At 38.7% G+C, this 22266-nt stretch overlaps 2 protein-coding genes across 2 annotated transcripts in view; one reads left to right on the forward strand and one right to left on the reverse strand.

Moving 5' to 3' along the window:
• The window catches only part of LOC119522834 (patatin-like phospholipase domain-containing protein 4), a 115865-nt gene extending 109744 nt beyond the window's left edge, over window positions 1-6121 (forward strand). Inside the window, exon 5 of the mRNA XM_037821502.1 lies at window positions 5523-6121. Coding sequence (XP_037677430.1) covers window positions 5523-5711 — 189 coding nt within the window. The 3' untranslated portion in view covers window positions 5712-6121. The remainder of the gene's footprint in view (window positions 1-5522) is intronic.
• Window positions 1-22266, reverse strand: part of STS (steroid sulfatase) — a 646106-nt gene that overhangs the window by 101776 nt on the left and 522064 nt on the right. The gene's annotated exons all lie outside the window — the stretch shown is intronic.

Here is a 22266-nt window from a genome sequence, read left to right on the forward strand (position 1 = left end):
TACTAGCCCCATACACAGAATTCCATCATACCCTGACCCCTCTCCCCCGATAGCTCAATCCACCAACTTTAACAAGCTGTCACATCACTATTTCTTTCCCTCCCTCCCTCCCTATCATCCATCATATATTTCTCTGTCTTCTGAACATATGAGAGTTAGCTGCACACATCCTTGAACATACACTATAATTCACGTATGTACTTCCCATGAACAAGAACATTCTTTTATGTAATTCCATTAAGCAAAGCTAAGAAGTATAAGAGATTCAACAATGATACAATGCTTACATTCTATATTTCCTTTTCCTTATGTCTCAACTGTGTCCCTTTGAGCCACCTGTCCTCCACCCTCCAATCCCATCCAAGTTCATCCTTAGCATTCAATTGTCATCTAGTTAGACTGTCTTTTTTTTTCTTTTTTCTTTTTTCAATTGTGGAAACATATATACAGCCTAAATCTTCCCATTCCACCCCCTCCCTAGACTTCCATTAGTGGGATTAATCACATTTAGAATGATGTTATGCTCTTTCCCACCATCCATTACTAGAAATTTCCCTTCACCTCAAACAGCAACCCTACACTCCTTTCTTAACTCCCCATTGCCCCTTCCCCCATTTCTCTTAACCCAAACTCTACTTTTCATCTCTATGGTTATATTCTCTGATAATTTCTTTGTGTTTACTGTGGGGCTTAAAATTAACCTCTTAAATCCCTATCAATCTTGTTTTTCTTTGATACCACCTTCACTTCAATAGGGCACATGAACTATGTTCCTATACTCCTTCAGTCCCCCACCTTTATATAGTTGTCTAAAATTACATATTTTACATTGAGTTCAGAACCACTCATTTGTCCTTAGAGTTTGTGTATTTTTTATCATGTAGGAAGTAAATAGTGGAGTTATAGTTCAAAAATTATTGACTTCTATTTGTATTCCATTGTGTTTGGAGAATGTTCTTTGAGTATATTCAATTTTTTTTTTTTTAATTTCTTGAGGCTTGTTTTATGTCCCAGTTTATGGTCCCTTCTGGAGAAAGATCTGTGATCACTAGAGAAAAATGAGTGTCCTGGTGATTTGGGATGTAAGGTACTATATATGTCTGTTAAAATTCTCTATATTTCTTTCTCCTTTCTTTGTCTCTCTGTTGGTAGGGATCCCTTTAGAATCTGAAGTAGGGCAGGTCTTTTATTGGCAAAGTCTCTCAGAATTTGTTTGTCTGTGAAAAATTTAAGCTCTCCCTCAAATTTGAAGGAGAGTTTTGCTGGATAAAGTATTCTTGGCTGGAAATTTTTCTCTCTCAGAATTTTAAATATGTCATGCCACTGCCTTCTCGCCTCCATAGTGGCCACTGAGTAGTCACTACTTAGTCTTATATTGTTTCCTTTGTATGTGGTGAATTGCTTTTCTCTTGCTGCTTTCAGAACTTGCTCCTTCTCTTCAGTATTTGAGAGTCTGATCAGAATATGTCTTGGGGTGGGTTTATTTGGATTTATTCTATTTGGAGTTCGCTGGGCATTTATGCTTTGTGTGTTTATATTGTGTAGAAGGTTGGGGAAGTTTTCCCCAACAATTTCTTTGAATACTCTTTCTAGACCTTTACCCTTCTCTTCCCCTTCTGGGACACCAATGAGTCTTAAGTTTGGACGTTTTATTTTATCTATTGTATCCCTGAGATCCATTGTGATTTTTTCGATTTTTTTCTCCGTTCTTTCTTTTGTTCTTTCATTTTCTGTTCTGTGGATTTCTAGGACACTGAGATGTTGTTCAGCTTCCTCTAGTCTTGTATTGTGAATATCCAGAGTCTTTTTAATTTGGCCAACAGTTTCTTTTATTTCCATAAGATTTTCTATTATTTATTTACTCTTGCAATGTCTTCTTTATGGTCTTCTAGGGTCTTCTTTATGGCACTTATATCCTGGGCCATGGTCCTCTTGATGTCCTTTAAATCCTTTGCCATGTTTTCGTTCTTTGATTGTAGTTCTTTAATTAATTTTGCGAGGTATAACGTTTCTTCCGAAATCTTGATTTGTTTGTTTGGAGCTAGATTCTCCATATTGTCTGGTTTTATCATATGCGTTAAGATTTTCTGTTGTTTTTGGCCTCTTGGCATTTGTTTTGCTTGATAGGGTTCTTTCAAGTTTTATCAAAAAAAAAAAAGGGGGATATCGATCTAATTTTTCAGAGACACAGTTTGGTGACGTACACTTTCTCTTACTAAGCAGCAGATGGCATCTGTGAGTCTTTAATTTGTTAGAATTGCAGCTTGGTGACATACACTTTCTCTAACTAACCAGCAGATGGCATCCATGAGTCACTTATTCCCCTCAAGTCAGTTCTCCCCAACTTTGTGGTATGTGGGGATCTGATTCTTTTGGGGTCCAATTGGTGCACTTAATTTGGGTGTGTTGTCGGTGCTGTCTGCCCCCAATGAGGGGCGTGTGCCTGAGTGGTTAGGGAGGAAGGGCAGGTTTAACAATCAAATCTCCCAGGTGTTCCCGGAAATTTAAGGCTGTTCTCTGCCGCTGACACAAAAGTCCTTGGTATTGGTGTAGGTTCCCTGGGATTTCCGAGCAGTTCCCCCCTCCCTGCTGTGTTTTTCCAGGACCTCTGTTGGGGGGGAGGGCGGGCCGTGCCATGTCACAAGTGAGCACCGGCCTCCAGGGAAGCCCTGGGCCACCGGGCTATGTAGGGGCGTTCCCAGCCCACTTCAAAGATGGTTGAATGGGACACGTTAACTTCCCCCTTTCCGCACAGCTCCGCTCTCCCAGCTCCGGGACAATCAGCCGTGGGTGTATTCAAGGCCACTGTCCATGGCTGATATTGTGTTGTGTGAGTGATGCTGCGGGAAAGACTCCCCGTCAGGCTGGGTTTCTCGGCTGGGCTCTGTGCTGTGTGTTCAGCCCCAGGCAGGAATAGCCCCACCCACTGGTGAGACAGCTGGGAGGCTGGGTTTCTCAGCTCGGCTCTGTGCTGTGTGTTTGGCCCCCGGCAGGAGCAGCCCCGCCCACTGGGGAGACGGCCGCGAGGCTGGGTTTCTCAGCTGGGCTCTGCGCCGTTTGCTCGCCCCGGGCAGGAGCAGCCCTGCCCGCTGGGGAGACCGCTGCAAGCCGCGCGTCACCCCTTTGTTTCCATGGACCCGAGACAATCAGCAGTGGGTGTGGGAAGGGGTATCCTCCACCCCAGACACCGAGGCGTTAGTCCAGACCACTCCTGTCTTATCTGCAGCTGTTCCCGGGCTTCTTTTATATATATATATAGATATATATATATTTTTTTAAAGTCCAGCCCACCGTTTCCCCCCAATGCAGCATGGCCGAGGGATTCAGCCTACTCATTCACTCGTTTCAGAATGCAGACTCCTGGTTTCACCAAAAGCATGTTCCCTGTGGCTTTAGCAGAACTTGTCCAGCTGGTGCTACTTTGGAAGTGGTGTTCTGGTTCCTTTCTGGTTTTTTACCTACTGTTTTCCACGGAGGTGTTTTTTTCTTTGTCTCACCTAGTCACCATCTCAGAAATGTTTTTTATTTGATAAATAAAATGTTACTTTAAAAACAAAAAAAAGAACAAGATGATTTTAATAGAAAAGGATTTTTTTGTGAGCTTGCAAAACTCTAAAATTTAATTTTAAATTAGGAATTTATAAGACTGTAAATGGTCACTGAGGGAAACAATCAAACATCTTCAAATATTATTTCAGAAGAGAGATGTAAATGCACGGGCCAGGAAGTTATTCAAACTTGCTCGGTGTAAATGTAAGGGATGTTTCAGGAAGTAAAGTAAGGCTCAGTTTTACATGGGTGAAAGACATTCTTACAAAAGTCCAAGAAACTAAAGGCACATTTTCCCCCCTAAAAATGTTCTTAAATTTCACAAGAAGAGATCCCACCTTCTCTGTTAATTTCCTTTAATTACTTTTAGGTGGGTATGGTATAATGAAAAACTTGGACTGGTCATTTTCCCAGGTTCCTGGGGAAGGAAGCTCTGAACCTTTGGAATTTCCTGTGATAGGAGCACACCTGATAGTTACAGGACAGTGTGTGTGTGTGTGTGTGTGTGTGTGTGTGTGTGTGTGTGTGTGTCAGCCACACCACCAGAGAGACCAACCAGGTGTTTGGGGCGTGGGGCTTTGAGCCCAGCCCATCAGGCATCTCAGCCCACCTCCCCGACCTCCAGGAGGCAGGGGCTGCAGATTGAGCCCAACCACACGGGCACTGATTCCATCCATCACACCTAGTAAGGAGGCCCCTATCAACTCGGGACACCAGAAACCCTGATGAACTTCCGTGATTTAGATAATACATGGCTGCCATGGCAGGTGGGTGACCCGTTCTGACTCCACATGGGGAGGACACAGAGCTTGCACGAGAGCACCTCCCAGACCTCGCCCTGTGCACCCTATGGCTTCTTCTGATTTGTATCCTTTCACTCTAATAAAGCCATAATCATAAACATAATGCTTTCACTGAGTTCAGCAGATTGTAGCTCCCGAGGGGGTGGTGGGAACCCCCAAATGGGTAGACAGTTGGTCAGAAGTACAGGTGGCCTGGGCCCCCAAACTTGTGACTGGTGTCTGAAGGGGAATCTTGGAGAGGATGGCCCTGAACCTGGGTAGAGTTCTGGCCCAGCTCTGGGAAAAGTCAGAGTTGAGTTGACTGAGTTACTGCAGTCTCTGCAGCTGGTGTCAGAAGCCATGGAAGTTGCAGAGGTTTTGATATCCTATATACAGAGGGTATTAGCAAGAAGTACAGGGAAAACATCCCATATAATCTCCTTGATTTCTGGTTTAATTCTGTAGCCCTGTATAGTTGTACCAACATGTTATTACATCCCACCCATGTGGTCAAATAAAGAGGCAGGACTTGTAAATGTTGAATAGGACTCTGGAAGATCCACAGAATTATTACCAGCAAAGAATTTCCTGTAATGTAAAGGAGTGAATCAACAGATAGGTTGTGGTCATTTATCAAAATTTCAGACCCAAGTAATGATATATCATAGTAAAATAAAGACAACATGCTGATAGGAAATCAACATGGACTTTTCTAATATTCAAAAATTACATAAATGGTTTTGACAACTAATGTTTTACAAAAACAAGACTGGTTGTGTATACATGAAAGGGAGAGCTGAACAAAGCATTACAAAATTAATGCAATTATTGACTAAATGAGAAAATTCAATGATGCCTAAAGGAAGTCATTATCAAGAGTATTTCTGCTAAATTCAAACGTGTGCTTCATTACTAAAAAAATTAACAGAAGCAAAATGATTAAGCTCTGATCATTCTATTCCAATCTGGCTATGACACTGAGCCATCAATGATGATAAAGAATGGGTAGAACTCACAGTGTTTCCAGTTAATGTCTAAAAGTTCAAGCTTGAAACATGACTTAGCTTAATTTTTAAAATGGGCTATCTGAGCTCAGCATGGTGAATTTGAAAGAAGTTCCAATAAAGGTGCATTGTACAAAATGGAACCCTCTCAATTGAACCTTTCTTTTACTTCATCACCCATCCCTAGGTTGACATGTGGACAGAAGTTGATAGAAGATCTTCAGAACCAGGAGGTCTTCTGGCTTCCAGGCAACTACTTGAATTGAGACGAGTGACTCTATTGAATGCAATTTGCTCCTGGAGTATCCCAGAGCAGGGTTCAATATTTGGGCCAAAACAAACTCATGCCCAGCTGTGCTCCAAACACTTGGATTGACATCAGGGAGCTCTGTCCAGCAACAGCACACACGGATTTTCTAGGGCGTTTCCAAACTAAAACTGATCTGCAGGCGTCAGTGTGTTTCAAGGTCAGCAGATCAGCATATTCAATTCTGCCTGCAATGTGAATCCCCTTTCCATGTCAGGTTTCATATGAGCAGGTTCTGGGGTGAGGACACAGATGGCTTTATTCTGCTTCCAACAGCATCCATCTAATTCCTTTATTTCATGAATTTAGAAACTGGAGAACACAGAGTTTGTGACTGATATTTAAGTTATCTTTGACTACTGATCGAATACCTATGATGGTTTGAAGCTGTATCATGTTCTTTTACTCCATTCCTGTAGGTGTAGACCTATTGTAGGTGGGACATTCTGATTAGATTATTCCAATTAAGATGTGACCCACCTCATTCACAGCAGGTCTTAATCTTCTTACTGGTGTCCTTTTTAAGAAGATAAAAGACAGAAAAAAACCCAGAGAAGCTGAGAGAGGAAGCCACTGAAGCCAGAGGTTGAAAGCAATGAAACCTGAAATCTGAAACGCAGGAGAGAAGGACCAGCAGATGTTTCCATGTGCCTGGCCATGTGGCAGAGGAGCCCCAGATCGCCAGCAGCCTTTCTTTAGAGAAGGTATCATCCTGTTGATGCCTTAATTTAGACATTTTCACAGACTTAGAATTGTAAAGTTGCTAGTTAATAAATCCCCACTGTAAAAGCCAACCCATTTCTGGTATATTGCATTTTGTCAGCTTTAGCAAACAAAACAATACCCTTTCCAATAGAATGTTGAAAACTCATTCTTAAGCAAAGGAAAGTAATCTCCTGGGGAACAGGCATTAAAATCGTCCCTGCATTAGGAACAAGGAGGCACCACCTTGGCTAACACTGGGTTCAAGTCATGTGGTTCTTCCTCCCTTTACTTATTGGTGAAAGGAGTGGGCTGGAGTCTAGGCCCATGAAGGTTACTATGGGGTCCACAATTTTGAAAGTTAAAGAAAAAAACAATTTTGAAAGATTCCAGTATTGTTTTCCCCCTGAAGTTGAAAACACTTGGACATTTAGCACAGGACAGAAAAATGTATTGTTTCTTTTTTTAAAGTGGGGAAAATAATCCAGAAAAAAATGTAAATAATTTACATTTTAGCAAATCTTTCATTAGAATTTCACTAAACTCATTTTTTGTGTCTATTGTCAATTTAGTCTCTTAATATTAACTTTGGTCCTAAACTTATATTAGTCACACACACTGTAATATAATGAAAGCCAACACTGAAATAATTAGAACTTAAATGCTCATCACAATTATTTAGTAAAATACACGCTAGGTTTTACTTGATGCTCTTTATCTTTTCATTAACATATGAAATTTTATATTTAGGAACAGAACTCATAATTAAGCATTAATCTGACTTTAAAGAGCAAATTCCACCCATTATAAATCTGTCCCTCATTCTTTTTGCATCAAAATTAATAAAGTCATACATTTTAATTATATACATGTAGATGTATATATATTCATTGTTTTCATGTTCATCATGTATATAAAAGAAAGACAAAACATATTTTATCAAGAAATGAAAGTAATAAACACTGATAAAATTTAGAAATCACTCCTAAAACAACATGAAACATTGTTTCAAAACTATGCTTCTGTCTTCTGCATCTGTATATATAATTTTTGGTATATATTTCCAATATCATAATTTGTTTTTAAAAGAAAATAATGGTTAAATGAAATCTTCTGTGCACCTTTCACACAATCATTCCAAACTTTAAAACATTAAACTCTGACATATATTTCAAAACCTCTGAGAAAACAAATATTAACACTTACCAATTTGCCAAATGAATTATGTAAATAAATACAACAGAAACCGCATATAAAAAGTGAATGTTCCAAGTCTTTATCCAATTCAACTGTACAAGAAGTTTAAAAAGAAAAAAAAAAGTACTTGAAAATTGTACCAAGTTTGATTTGTTTCAAACACATGATCCTCAAATAAGTCAAGGACAGTCTCTGAAAGCACTCATCAATTAAAATGAAATATCAATGGAGGTATTACCATCATGAATATTTATGGGGCAAATCACAAAGCATCCAGAGATGCTTAAAATGCACTCACAAAATTTACATTAAAATGCTAAGATATTATATTGTTTGGGAAAACTTTAACAAGCTTCCCAGTTTTTGACAGAGCAAGCTGACAGAAATAAATAAGTGAAAATGGTGCAAATATCAGCCACATGATCAATAATGTTGGTTAACAGATATAAATGAAGTCATAAGTCCTTAAAGTAGAAAATGCTTTGTTTCTACAAGTGTCACCAAAAGGACCAAAGGTTAGGTCATAAGGAATATTAACCTAAACTTAAAAAAGAAGAAATAATTCTGAGTATATGTTCTCTGTCACACACAAATACAAGCACCCAATTTGTTAATAATAAGATTAACAACAATCCTATCCTCACGCACGTCAGCAGCAACGAACCCTGACCACTGGGAAATTAGAAAGCCTCCCATCCAAACAAGATATCCTTGGAAAGAACACTCATAGCTCATCAAAATTTGCCCCTGATCACATCACCCTCAAATATTTTCATCAGAGCGCTTATCTGAAATTACTTTTTCATTCATGTGTTTATTTATATATTGGCTGCTTCCCCCCTAGAATTATTAATGGGATCCTATCTTTCTTGCTCACAATGCATTAATAAACAGTTTTAAATAGATGCATTTGATAAATTGGGTTAAAGAAGACAACAAAATAGCAATGACATCATTCATTGATCTCACTGAGAAGCCTGGTGTCACTGGAGCATGTTGTACAAGCAGGAGAGTGGAATAGGTGGCTTATTAGGCATTGATGCTCAGAAACACTAAATTGTTGATGCATCTGGGATAAGGCCAAAGGTGTATTTAAAGGCAAATTCATGTTCTTAAATGTTCTATGCATTAAAAACATAAACAAAATGAAAAATATGTTAGCTTTCCTTTCAATTCAGTAAGTTACACAGGGAAAAAGAATACTGAATGGAACTTTGAAAAGCACAATGAACTAACAAAAGATAAAATTGGGAACTAATGAATTAGGAAAAAATGTGAATCTATAAACAATAAAAAATGGACACATTAACTGAAACAGGATAGCAGAAGATTTAATATATTTAGCCACTCTTGACAGATAGGTCAGGCAAAAATAAACATGTAAAAGATGATAATAAAAGAATAAGATTGATACAATCACTATATATTCAGTGGTGTGACTCCAGGGCTATTTTTAAACAATTGATTTTCCAAAATTTAAATCATTTAATGAGAAATTATGAAAGTCAATTCTCCTAAGGCAATTCATTGCTTTTAAATATGCTAATTGGCCAAATTTGTGAAAAAATTTTCTGAGGGAAATTCGTTTTAAATATACTAAGCGAATTTGAATTACTTTTTTCTTATTAATAAAGTCTTAATTAATTAAGGAACCAGGGTTTCTCATCTGAACTACAGATTATAACAACTGAATTGCCTTGGACATATTCTTAGAAACAGTAATAATTTAAATGCACAGGAAAAAAGTTTTGCCTTAGGGCTTATTTCTCTCATAGAACCTGTTTGAACAAAGCTGCATGAACTTACTTTTCATGGGTATATTCTTTTTCAATATAAATGAAGAATATATGTTTAACCCCACAGTATTCTAACAAATTCAAATTCAAACAATAACGCTTTTCCATCTATGAAAACGGGGTATTATAATGTCAAGTACTGTTTAGACTTTGAGGAAATGGTATCGCTCACACAGAATGAATGTTATGTTATTAAACTTTCTGGAGGATATATTATTTAAAGCCTTTTAGATCCTTTTATCCATCAATTGAACTTCCAGAAATTGTAAAGATTGTCAGATAAGTACACAAAGATGCCTACTGAGGGTTTGTAAAAAGTAATTTGTTTGCAACAACAAAGACTGAACAAGCTAACATATAATGAGAGCAGCTGGTGGAAAGTCTGCAGGTCACAGCCATTGAAATGGATCAGCACATGTATACTTATTGGGATGGACAGACACACATAACCACAACCCTTCTGGCGTCTCTGTGCAGTAGAGCTGACTATCTCTACTTTCCAGAGGAAATCATTGAGGAAGATGCTTGCAGAGAAGATAAGAAATGTGCTTAGAGTCTCAGAGTAAAGTGGCAGAGGCAGGATTTGAATCCAAGTCTCCATAACAACATGTCCAACTTCGTCACTTTCCTGTACTACCAAACTATAATGCCGTGTTATGAATATATGCAGGCAGCTGGACTCCGCACGTAAGTGAATAGGAAATGTTTTTAGAGAGATCTATCACTGTTGCATCCCTCAAGGGAAGCCCTGGGCTGCCGGGCCCTGCAGGGGTGCTCCCAGCCTGATGCAAAGATCAGCCTATAATTCTTGACTGGTGTAAGTTCTGAATGAAAGGCAGGTAGTAGAGCTGGGCCCCACCCCTTTCCTCTTAGAGAAGATAGACGCCCTAGGGGGAGGTCATTAGCATTTCAATGGTCTCTCTCTGCCTGTGCCACACCCTTGTCTGGGTCACAGAGCTGGGAACTGAAAATGGCTGAGGCTTTCTCCACTGAGTCGAAAAAGGAACAGAGCTAGTCCGAGGTGACCCTCCGGCTCTCCAAGGTCAGTCGTCACCCAAAGCCTCTGTCTACTTGTTGGGGATGCGTACCTCGTAGTGAGCAGTTCACACTCACGAATTAAAACCCCCAGTTGGAGCTCAGCTGAGCTATATTCGCCTGCTGGGAGAAAGCTTCTCTCTGGCACCACGAGGCTTTGTAGCTCGGGCTGTGGGGGAGGGATCTCCTGATTTGGATCCGCAGTTCTTACTTACAGATTTTATGCTGTGATCCTGGGCATTCCTCCCAATTCAGGTTAGTGTATGATGAGTGGACGGTCACATTTGTCCCCCCTGCAGTTATTTCGGATTATTTACTAGTTGTTCCTGGCTTTTTTTTAGTTGTTCCAGGGGGACTATTTAGCTTCCACTCCTCTCTATGCCGCCATCTTAGATCCACCTACTTTCCTTTTAAAAACTCATCCTCATTTAGAATGGATGGTTTCTGCAATTGAGGACACTCAATTAACATGACACATACTACACATTTTAAAACTCCAGCCAACATCATTCTTGGCGGTCAAATCCTGGTGGCAAAAGCCCTTCCATTAAAATTAGGGATAAGAGACAAAAGTCTAAGATTGTCATTAATATTTAATACCTTTCTGGAAGTTGTAGCCAGTGCAATTAGGAATGATTCATAAATTAGAGCTATGAAGACTGGAAAGAGAAAAGGAAATACTCCTTGTTGCCAGATGATATGATGATAAACCCAGCATATCCAAGAAGGTCAACTTTAAAACCATTATAAATTTTGAGAAATTTAAGTAATAAGCATGGCTGTATAATGCATGTCCCCAAACATTTGTCATCACTATGAACCAACCATTAGAAAATGTGGGCAAGAATAATTTCACTTGCAGTTACCATAAAAACCTGAAATCACCCAAGAATAATCATTAAAATGAATATTTTGAGTTTATATTAAGAAAACTGAATATGTTACTGACTGTATCAAAGTAAATTGAAATAAGTGGGGATCCATACAACTGCTAGATACTAAGAGAAACTCTTGGAGGAGGACTTCACAGACTCAAATGCACTATAGGAGACACCTGGGGATCTCATTGTACCACAGATAGAATAGGTCTGCAGCCGGGTCAGAGGATTTGCATTTCCAAGAGGCTCCAGGGAACTATTGAAGATACTGCCATTGCTGCTACAACACCCTGTTCTTTAACTTAAATCGCTACCACACCCTGTTACAACACGCTGCTACAATCCTGTTTGTTACACACCCTGCTACAACACCCTATTCTCTACTCAAATTGCTACTAATTTGAGTAGATGGTCTTAGAGTATTTTTAATGCAATTTTATTGAGATACATTTACACACCATACAGTCCATCCAAAGTATACAATCAATGGCTCACAGTATCATCACATACTTGTGCTTTCATCACCACAATCAATTAGGATTTTTTTAACCTTTGGAAATTTAAAGAAATTCTGAAAAGTAAAAGGAAGAAAAAGAAATCACCTATCTCTCACCACTCAACAATTTAATCCTGGCAATGTGTCAGTATGTTTGTGTTTGCTGTCTCGGTAGAGATCACATTTCTCTTTGCTACATGCATTCATTAAACAAATGGACAACACGTACTATGCAACATGCAAGCAACACATTAGACAACAGGAGTCTCAGCCCCTCTTGTCGCAGGGTTCACAGAGAGTGGATGAAAGAAAGGACACACAGAAAGGAACAATTCAGAGTGGCTAAGATGGGGACAAGTGCTAAGATGGGGACAAGCACACAGCTCCATGAGACACGTCATGCCATGTATGAAATGCCTACACTCAGCAATCTGTTTCCCACACTCTGGGAGCACATTAAAAACCAGGAGCATATTCTAATAACTAGAATAAGCAAACTCACAGAGTCAGAATCTCGAATATAGCTTACCAAGGGACGGGGTGTGGAGAGGGAATGGGAAGTTAAGGCTTAAAATGTACAGGGTTCCTATTTGGAAAAAGGGAAATGTTTTGGTAATGGGTGGGGGTGATGGTGGCACTAACAGCCCTGAAATATATATCTGAATGTGGTTAAAAGGGAAAATGTTAGGTTATATATATGATCACAAAATAAATATTAAAAAAAAATCCATGGAACCGCACTACACAGTAAACCCTAATTAAATCGTGGACTATAGTAATAGTACAATTATTAAAATGGGTTTTTATCCATTGCAACAAATGGTCCAAACCAGTGAAAGGTGTAAGGAATAGGGTGGTATATGGGAACCCTGTATTTTATGTATGATTGTTCTGTAAACCTGCAAATTTTCTACTAAAAGAATTTTAAAAAGGGAAGAAAAGAAGGAGGGAAAAAAGAAACAGCAGCAGTTTAACAATAGCCCATGCTCGACTCAAAGAATTTTGAATATAATTTCTCCATAACATTCAGAAACAATTTCTATCACTGATGTTTCATCTTCATAATATGTAATTATATGCTGAGGACAGACAAAGTGTGAACCATAAATAAATATTTCAAGAAACCTATCTCAGTCTGAGTGAGCAAACATATATCTTGTGGTATTTTGTTTGATTTCCATTATAGAAACACTTTTATTCTCCTGGTAGACACAATTACTTCACCTCTGACAACCATCTCATTGAAAGGGCATTATGTTTCACATCATAAAATTGGATATTTTGAAAATTGGTAAAGGAGCTAATTCATTTCTGTGTTTATAAAATCAGACTTTGAACAATAATTTGTATTGTTATGGGTCTTTTTTCGTAATTGAGATTTTATTTGTTGTTTTGAAGATCAGCACACAGACATTATGAACAACTTGTACACAATTCTTAACTGCACCAAAATTTCAAAAGCCATGTAGTTGTAATCCTTTTCTAAAGTTACTCCAGTTACTTTCCAGCTAAAAACTTGGAGACAAATTTTCCTTAAGAGGCTATCAAGTACCAATAACTTCAAACGTCGATAAACTATTACATCATAAGTCCCACTAATTCACAATTTAATGTCATAGACACCACATACTCCAATTTTTCATGGTGCATTACAAATTTATTCGGAAAACTGGACTACCCCAATCAAAGAATGCTACAGAGTAAACACAATTCTGACAGGCAGAGTCAAGATGGGGGAGCAATTTTTTTAAAGAAATAATTCTACTAAAAAACATGTCTAGAAGTAACTTAAAATGTTTAAGACACATTAAGACATATTAAATGCATGACTGTGTCTACAAATCTCCATTTAGCATGCGTTGTATTACAGGATATATAAACTGCCTGCCTCCATCTGATGGAGTGTTAAATTGACATCCAAGACAGTCAAAGCTTCTACAATTTAATATCCAACTAATTTTCTGATTGTACCAAAAAATAAACAACCAGAAAATGAGTTCACTTCTTACACTTAAAAAATGGGATGAGGAGTGATTCCAATCTCCTTAAAAATGCTTCTAGAATGAGTAACAAACTTGCAGTTACAAAAGATTTGATAAAAAATATTCCTCTGGATTGTACAGGGAGAGACAGGGATACCTGGTGAGACCTGGTCTGATATTAATCAAACTTGGCTTCTTTCTCTCCTGCTCTATCTGAGGCTGGACTCACCTTGTTTTTAGTTTTTTCATTTCTCTGCAGGTAAATCTTCAGTTTCTTGGTTAGCCACATCACCCTGTTTCCCCTTTGTGACCCTTTTCCCTTTTGATTATGTTGTATTTTTTTGTTTGTTTTGTTTTTTTTGTCTTTTTGTTTGTTTGGTTGGTCTGAAGATTAACCCTTTGCAGCTGCCTTTGTTAGTGTCCTTTCCACTTTCACAGGAGCAGGTTAACTGGCCACTGCGCTGACTTCCCCCTGGGCTCCTCTTCCCTTCCTCCTCGGGCATCTTGGTGGCGGAGAGGATGCAGGTGGGGGCTGCTGGCTGCTGCCCCCCCACCAGCTGCTGGGCTCCGCTGTGAGTTTGTTTTTGGACCCAGCAGACTGTGGTGCCTGGATGGGATTCCCATGCAGAAGAAAGAGGACCCCTCTCTCCTTACAAACATCCACGCAGGCGTTTCACTCATTATTCCCCATTCTTTGATGCCACCCTTGCTATGTACCTGCTCCTGCACTAAGCTTTGGAGGCTCTTGGTGCAGAAGAGGAGACATGTAAACAGATAAGTATTAATTACTCAGGGATTGGAGAGAGAACATAAATACAGTATATTGGACACAGTGGAGGGTGCAAGGGACTGACAGCCCCACCCGAAGGGATTCAATGGGATTCAATGGGTCTTGAAAAATTAGAACTTTTCATTCAGTTGGACTGGGTAAAGAACTTGAGTGTTAGAAGGTACAGAGTGTGACAGAGCTTGCAGAAACTTTCAGCATTTTCAAGGTGGAGATGATGGGAGAAGATGGAACAAATGAAACTTTAGAAAGAGGAAGGAGAGATTTTGACAGGTTTTGTTCCCCAAAGGAGAACATTTACTAGCGAGCAGGGTCACAGCCTTTTGCTGGATGGTCTGAAAATTTAGAGGGTCTGTGGTAGATTGAATCATGCCCTACACAAAGTCATGTTCAAGTCCTTGAGCTCATTTGTAAATGGGATCTTTGAAGATTCTATTAAGAAGAGGCCAAACAGAAGAAGGGAGTGCTTTAACCGAAAATGACTGCAGTCCTTATGAGCAGAGGAAATTTGGACACACAAAGACAAGCCACAGGAGGAGAGTTGGCCATATGTCAGAGGCAAAGGCTGATCGCCCGCAAGCCACCTCCACGATGCTAGAGCCTTGGGAGAAGGCACAGCCTGCCAACACCTCGGTTTTAGACCTCTAGCCTACAAACTGTGAGCCAATAAATAGCTGTTGTTTGAGCCAATCACTGTGTGATATTTTGTATGACAAACTAAGACAGGGTGCAGAATTCAAAAGGAGGATTTTTTAAAACTATGCAAATTAAACTATTACATTCACATTGGACAACGAGCATCCAGAATTAGCAGTACAGAAAAAATATTTGAGTTTAGTGCTTACTTCAAAGAAAGAAGCAGTTGGAGAAAAAACACCATTAGATGGTGCTCACTTGATCACATCCATTGTGAGCCATTTCATACACTGCGGATGGTTTGGGAACTTGTGGGAGAAGACAAGGAGTCAGGGGTTGAGGATGCTCATGGAATGCAGGGATACATCAGACTTCATCTTTTTTGAAAAAGTTTAATTTACTTATGTATTAAATTTAACTGTATACGTGTGAGAGTGTGTGTGTTTCCCACTTGGATTATTTGAAAAGCAGTCGTTTGAATTAGTCAGTACTCCAGAAGTACTCATTTTTAACTGTTTTAGCTATTTCTTTGGGTATTTACTTCCTGTTTTTTAAAAAAGCAAGCTTGATTATCTTTGAATTTTTTGTTTCTTGGATATTATCCACTTGTTTATTGATTTGTCTCTCATAATACTCCAACATGCACAATTTTCCTCCATCCCCTTCAATAATATGATCCCATATTTTGCCCAAATTGATATACTTTGTTTATATTATTAAAGCTAAAATCCTATTATTCCCCGCTGAACTATGTAATGCACAGCGATTACATTCTCTTTTGGTACGGCTCTTTGGTTTTCTCTAGATTTAGTATTTGCCTTTTGCTTGCTTGCCTAATTTTTATTCAACTATTGAGATATCATTAAATTTTACTACAGAAGTATAAATCTGTTCTCAGAAATACCCAAACACACCTGTGTCATCCTGAACCATTACGCTGGCTGCCTCTGGACCTGCCACACAATTTCATGGTGGGATTTCCCTTAACCAGCACTCTAGGAATTTCTTTGGCTTCTCTCTTGAATTAGTGCTCTTGTGACTGATGCCATGTTTTCCCTCTCTTGGTAGAGCACACTCTCTAATAGTTCCCCAAGAAAAGGTGCATAGAAGAAAATTTTTTCAGGCTTTGAATAGCTGAAGATATATGTATTTTATGATCATATTTGATTGACAATTTTGTTTGGTATTGGAGTCTAGGTAAGGAATAATTTACCCATGAGTTTTGGAAGGCATTGCTCCAATGGTTTTTAGCCTCATGCTTTTCCATTGCAAAGTTCCACGTCAACATGATGACAAAGTATCTTTAATGTAAAGGTGGAGTGCCATGTTGAAAAATGTCAAGTTAAATTGGTTAGTCCTTTTCCCACTTGTCCACCAACAGCTGTTAATCAGAATTCCTTTCTCATGAAATTGACCAACCCAAGGGAAAAGAACTTCAGATGCCACATATAGTGGGATATTGAAAGATCAATATTTCTACTGAGTTATCCTACCAGGAGTTTCATCATTAGAAAACTTGGTCATCTACACAGAGCTTCCAGTTGACATATTAATGTCCTACTCTTGAAGTGGAATGGACAGCCAAGGATGACCAGATATCTGGGAGAAGGTTTAACATGACATGCAGACCAAACCAAACTAAAAGGAGAAAAAACAGTATCCAGAGGAAAGAGAAAAATCCTTAAAGAAACATATTTCTGCCATGTATTTTTTTGTCTCCTAAAAGTGAATGCTTTGTTCATTAATGTAGAGCCTTTCTTCTTTACAAACAAATATGGCAGAACTAGTTGAACATTTTGGTACAGAGATAGAAAATATTTATGTTTAGGGACAAAGGTGAAAAATAGCCACTAAAATAAAATCAATGTAGAGATAACACAAATTGTATTGTCAGATGAGACTGGGTCTGAGACAACCTTTTTTCTTTTCCTCTGTGTCCCCTGAAAAAAAAAGAGAAAATGGATTCCTGGCTTGATTTAATCCTTTCTTTAATTTAACAAGGGTGCTAGGATTTGGGATTTGTTAATTTTTTTCAAAATCATTATTATTTTTAAAAATTTTGAAATATCAAAAATTATTTGGAAGAACAGAGAGATTCAAGTGTTCAGATAATTTTAAGAAGTTAGGCAAGCTGATGTCAGTATGCTAAGACATGCACAGTAAGGGATACAGAATGTGCTGTGGAGGTCTTAGTAAAGACAGACACTCATCTAATACAGAAATGATAAAAACTGGGAGGTGGTTCTGATGCACATCCTATTTCTTTATTCTTCACTATTGTCTAAATGTCTGGAAATACAGTCCATATTGCTTTCAAATTTCTCCATCTACCCATAGGGGATGGGAGAATTTCTGACTGTGGGTGGGCTTTTTCAACTCAGTTGTTGTAATTTCTTTTAGACAATCACCCTATACACAGAAAATTTATTCCCCAAATCAGCCAGTGCATTTTTCAGGTTGTTATAGACACAGAGTTCTTGTTTGACTGAGCCAGATGAAACCCACCATAGCAGTTGCAGGCATCGGGAAATACTTTTCTCAAAAGCAGTAACTCTTCCTGCATTCAAACTGAATATGGGGCCAATGAATCACCTGACTTCTGACCCAGGAAAAGTCGTATAAATCAATGGAACTCCGTAAATAATATATGAGGCTGGATACTCAATCTGTTTCTCACTGAGGTCTGGGGAAAAAAAAAACATGCACACAACTTTGAGTTAGGGGGAGGAGAGATTAATGAGACTCTGTATATTTCCTGCTCTGAGGGCAAATAGTTCAATATTTGCCAGGGAAGTCATCGACGGAAAATAGTAGATCCTGCGTTGAAGTGTTAGATATTTTGAGACCCTACTCAATAGGAATTAATTAGTGCTACAATTTCTATGATTGAACAAGTCTTTGGGGAAACAAGAAAACTCCCTAAAAAGGAAATGGAAGGAAAAGGAAATATTCTCTGTCATGATGGCAGAAACAACTTAGGTTAAGTTTTAAGCATGGCTAGTTCAAGGCATGGCAGGAACTGTCCTCTGTCTTTCAAATTTCTCCCTTTCTTGTGTCATTCAATCAGTATCTGCTGAGGACACTTCCTGTAGGAAATGATAGTTGAGTTGAGTTCTGAAATAGGACTCAGTAGAGTTAGTCAAGGGAAGTCTAAGGCAGGTGGGACAGGAGTCTTGGAAGTGGGAGGAAGGAGATTTCACTTCAGAGAATGAAAACAGCCCTTCTTCTTGGGTGCCCAATGTATGGGAGAAACACACACATTTTTCAATAGTATTTCAGCCTAGGGTGAGGAATGTTGACCAGGAAGGCCCCTAAGTCAGCTACACATTGATCTTAAGCTTCCTGGAGAAAGTGACACCTACGCTGAACCAGACATTTGAAAAGGAAGAGAGGAAGTATGGCAAAGGGGAAAAAAAGAGCTTGCATCATGGTGATGATGTAATTTAACTGAGATTGAAATATGACATTTGTGTTAGACATGAGACATCCAAGGAGGAGAAGAGGGCAGAGTGGAGGAAGACGGAGGGAGGACATCCAAGCAAAGGGCAGAACATACTTAAGGGCCTTGCCTTTTAGAGGAAAGTCCAACTTTAATGGAATAAGATGTTTGGGTCTCCATGATGGAGAGCTTGCCAGACTGTCAGTATCTCTTATCTCCCCCTTTCCACATGGACACTCTAAGTGTCCGCCATATAAGCACACTAGACTGTCATTCCAGAGCCAGTGGAAAGAGATTAGCAGCTGGCTGATATGGGCCATGAGGAAGAGAACTCAGTGGACTTCTCACCTGATGCTGAAAGGACTGTGAATTGCAACAACCATTTTGAAGAGCAACTTGCCTTACACTCTCCTGAGTGCTTTAAAACTATTATTTTGAAAGTATTGTTTTCTCCATCCTACAGGTGATGGAATGGAAAGTAGAGGTGATCCACTTAATGTCATATATCGGAGCTTGGTTTTGAGCTTCATGTTTGCCAGTCTCCATATCGCTTGTTCTTTCCACTGTACCCTGCTGCCACCAAAGCCAAGATGTAAATACAAATTACACAATGTTATATAGTGCTTGAGTTTGCTTGTATATATGAACAGAGTCTTTTTGTAGAATTTGGACACCAGAACTCACCCTTGTAGTAGAAATGGCTGTTGTATGCCTAAATTTTATAAAATGTCATTGTTTGTATTCATTTAAGGAATAGTAATTTTATGGAGAATTGAATTTAGCCATGGTATTCCTTCACACAATGCTTTGTGTTATTAAAATGTGTTTGTCTTTTGACAGATTAGGATACAAACAAACTGTGAGGAACTTTCAGCCAAGACTGGGCTTAGCACAGGCTGCAAATGGGTTTATTTTCTATTCACTTCTAAATACATCTTGGGTAAGAAAAGCACAAGGTCCAGGAAATGAATTGAAATTGGTTATTTTCCCTGATATTAAGTCTCTAAAAAATGTATTTATACCTTTTTAGGATGTCTTTCTTGGTCTACTTAAATTAAGAAACCTAATTGAAAGATACACAAGAAATGACTCAGAGGGAGGGGAAAACAGATGCAAAACAGCTGGAAAACACAGGGAAAGAACAATTTAGTTAAATCTTGGCAGTTTATGTGGTTAGAATCTGGTTAGACAGTGAAAGTGAAATGTCAAATTAAAAATAATTAGCAGATCTTCACATTGCTCAAGCAATGAGTTAACCACACAACACACTGCATACAAGTCATAGTAAATATGTTGTATGGGTGTAATGGGAAGAGGCCGCAAAATACAACAAAGTGACATAATTTACAATAAACCTAACTTCAAAGCACAGAAGGTCAGCTATCCAGATTTTCATTTTGGTAGGTAGAGGAACATTCAGTAGAAAGGCAATTTCTTTGAGTCAACATTTTATACCCTAATCTGTGAAACTGTGTCTTAAAACATATAGGATATTGTTATTCCAAGTTGTTTTCAAAATTGTCATTTCTCTTCAAGAATAATTTTTTTTTTAATTTTAAGGAATTTGAAAATAATTAGTTTACCTAGGGAATCAATAATGAGGCAAAAAGAAGCCCCTATTAGATTCATATACAGTGAGACCCAATAGAATAATTAAACCTCACAGATGGTACAATCGATAGGTGTATTGTAACAATATCTTAACTGCATGTGATAAACTAAAACTAGAAGTGTACTTTCACAATCATTTTAATCCTCCCAGCTGCTGGTAAATCTACCTGAGAGATGGTCATCTTCAGCCTAATATATTTATGTGCTTTCAAAATCCCTGGAACAGTTATGAAATCTTTGATTCTCTAATGAATGCAAAAACAGGGGATGGGATGAGCTATTGGACGATGTACTTAATTTATCCTGAAAATATGAAATACCGCTTGCTGTGACTCTTCCAACTGGAGTAATTGGCTCTAATTAAAATAATGAGATATTCCAAATAATGACACACGCAATACAAATGCAGAGTGATATGTAATTTGTAATTCCTATATCATTTTTATGTTCATACACTTCTTCCTAATTATAATAATCTTTTGAGCTAATAGGAATCCTTTTTGTCATATAGATTATATTGTGGGGAAATTATTTTTCTAGACAGATAATTTGACATCCCTTTGATTGGACCTTAAAAAATGCATAAACTCCAAGGTGGGAAAAGAACTTTGGGAAACTACTTGGCAGTATCTACGTAGCTGAACACATGTGTGCTGTCTGATCCAGCATTTCCCCTCTGGGTGAATACCCAACATAAACGTGTCCACGTGTCCAACAAAATACAGGCACAAGAATGGGTGTAGTGCCACTATGTGGTATTTCCAAGCTACAGGCTTTTGAGAATGGAGTTAAGGGCTCGAATATTTGACCTGCTTGAGTTTGAAAGTGGCAATGATCCCAATATGACTTGGAAATGGGATAGGATCACTACACAGCAAAATGATTACCTAATTCATCCTGTAAACCAGTTATGCCATATGCAAAATAATTTAGCAGTTAATATTACCCACCAAACATTTATTCATTATTTTGTGCAAAACTGAATTTATCACCTGCTTGTATGAACACTGCCCTAAGTACTTGACATGTATTAACTCCTTTAATCCTGAAAACAACTTATCAAAACATTATTATTCCCTTTTTAAAGACCATGAAAATGAGGTGCAAAAAGATAACTTGCTCACAAACAGATAGCGATAGTGCTATGAAGATGATGCATCAGACATATGTTATGAAGAACATCTAGGAGATTACTTCATTTTAGTGGGGCAGGGTTGGATTTTCTGGAATGGTGATTCATACACTGAAATTGAAAAGACAAGATGAGAAGGACATGGACATATGAAGACACTGGGGGAGATTATTCCAGAAAGAGGAGGCAGCTAGTGAAGGTTATAGACAGGAGTGAGCTCCGAGTGTCTAAGCATGTGGAAATACAGTCCATGCAGCTGAACCACCAAGACTGAAGTGAGAGAGGAAGAGGAGGAACTTGGAGAGGGAAGTGAGGGCCAGTCCTAAAAGGACTTGAAAGCTGGGGTAGGAGCTTCACTTTCATTTGAAGTGTGCTGGGGAACATTGGAGGGTTCAGAGCAAGGGGGGGGTGTTTTATACACCAAATTGTGGGTGCTTTTGGTTACTGGTGGTAGCCGAAAGACTTCTTAGGAAGCTTTTGCCACAACAAAGATGAAAAATGATGGAGGCTCGGAGTAATGTGTCAGTCGTGGATATGGAGAGAACTGGAAAGATTTGAAAGACAATTTACAAGTCAAGTTGATGAGACTTAACAGAGTAATGGTAGAGTTGGTGGGGTGAGGGAAAGAGAAGAATAAACTGTGGATTCCGGGATTCGTGGTACTGCTTACTGTTAAGTTCGAAACTTGGAAAGGATAAGTTTGAGTTTGGGTAGGCTGCAGAATCAATAGCTCTATTTTGTATGTGTGAAATCTGAGTTTCCTTGAGGGCATAGAAATATAGGTCTCAATGAGGCTGTTGGGTTGGGACTTTGGATTGTTGGCGAGAGCTCTGAGCTGGAGATAAGAATGTGGGTGTCACCAAGAAATAAAAGCTATAGGATGCTGTGGGAATTGAAACATTTCAGCCTTAGGGAGAAGACAGCTGGAGGACA

This window comes from Choloepus didactylus, chromosome X (assembly GCF_015220235.1).
Source record: "Choloepus didactylus isolate mChoDid1 chromosome X, mChoDid1.pri, whole genome shotgun sequence".
NCBI lineage: Eukaryota > Metazoa > Chordata > Mammalia > Pilosa > Megalonychidae > Choloepus > Choloepus didactylus.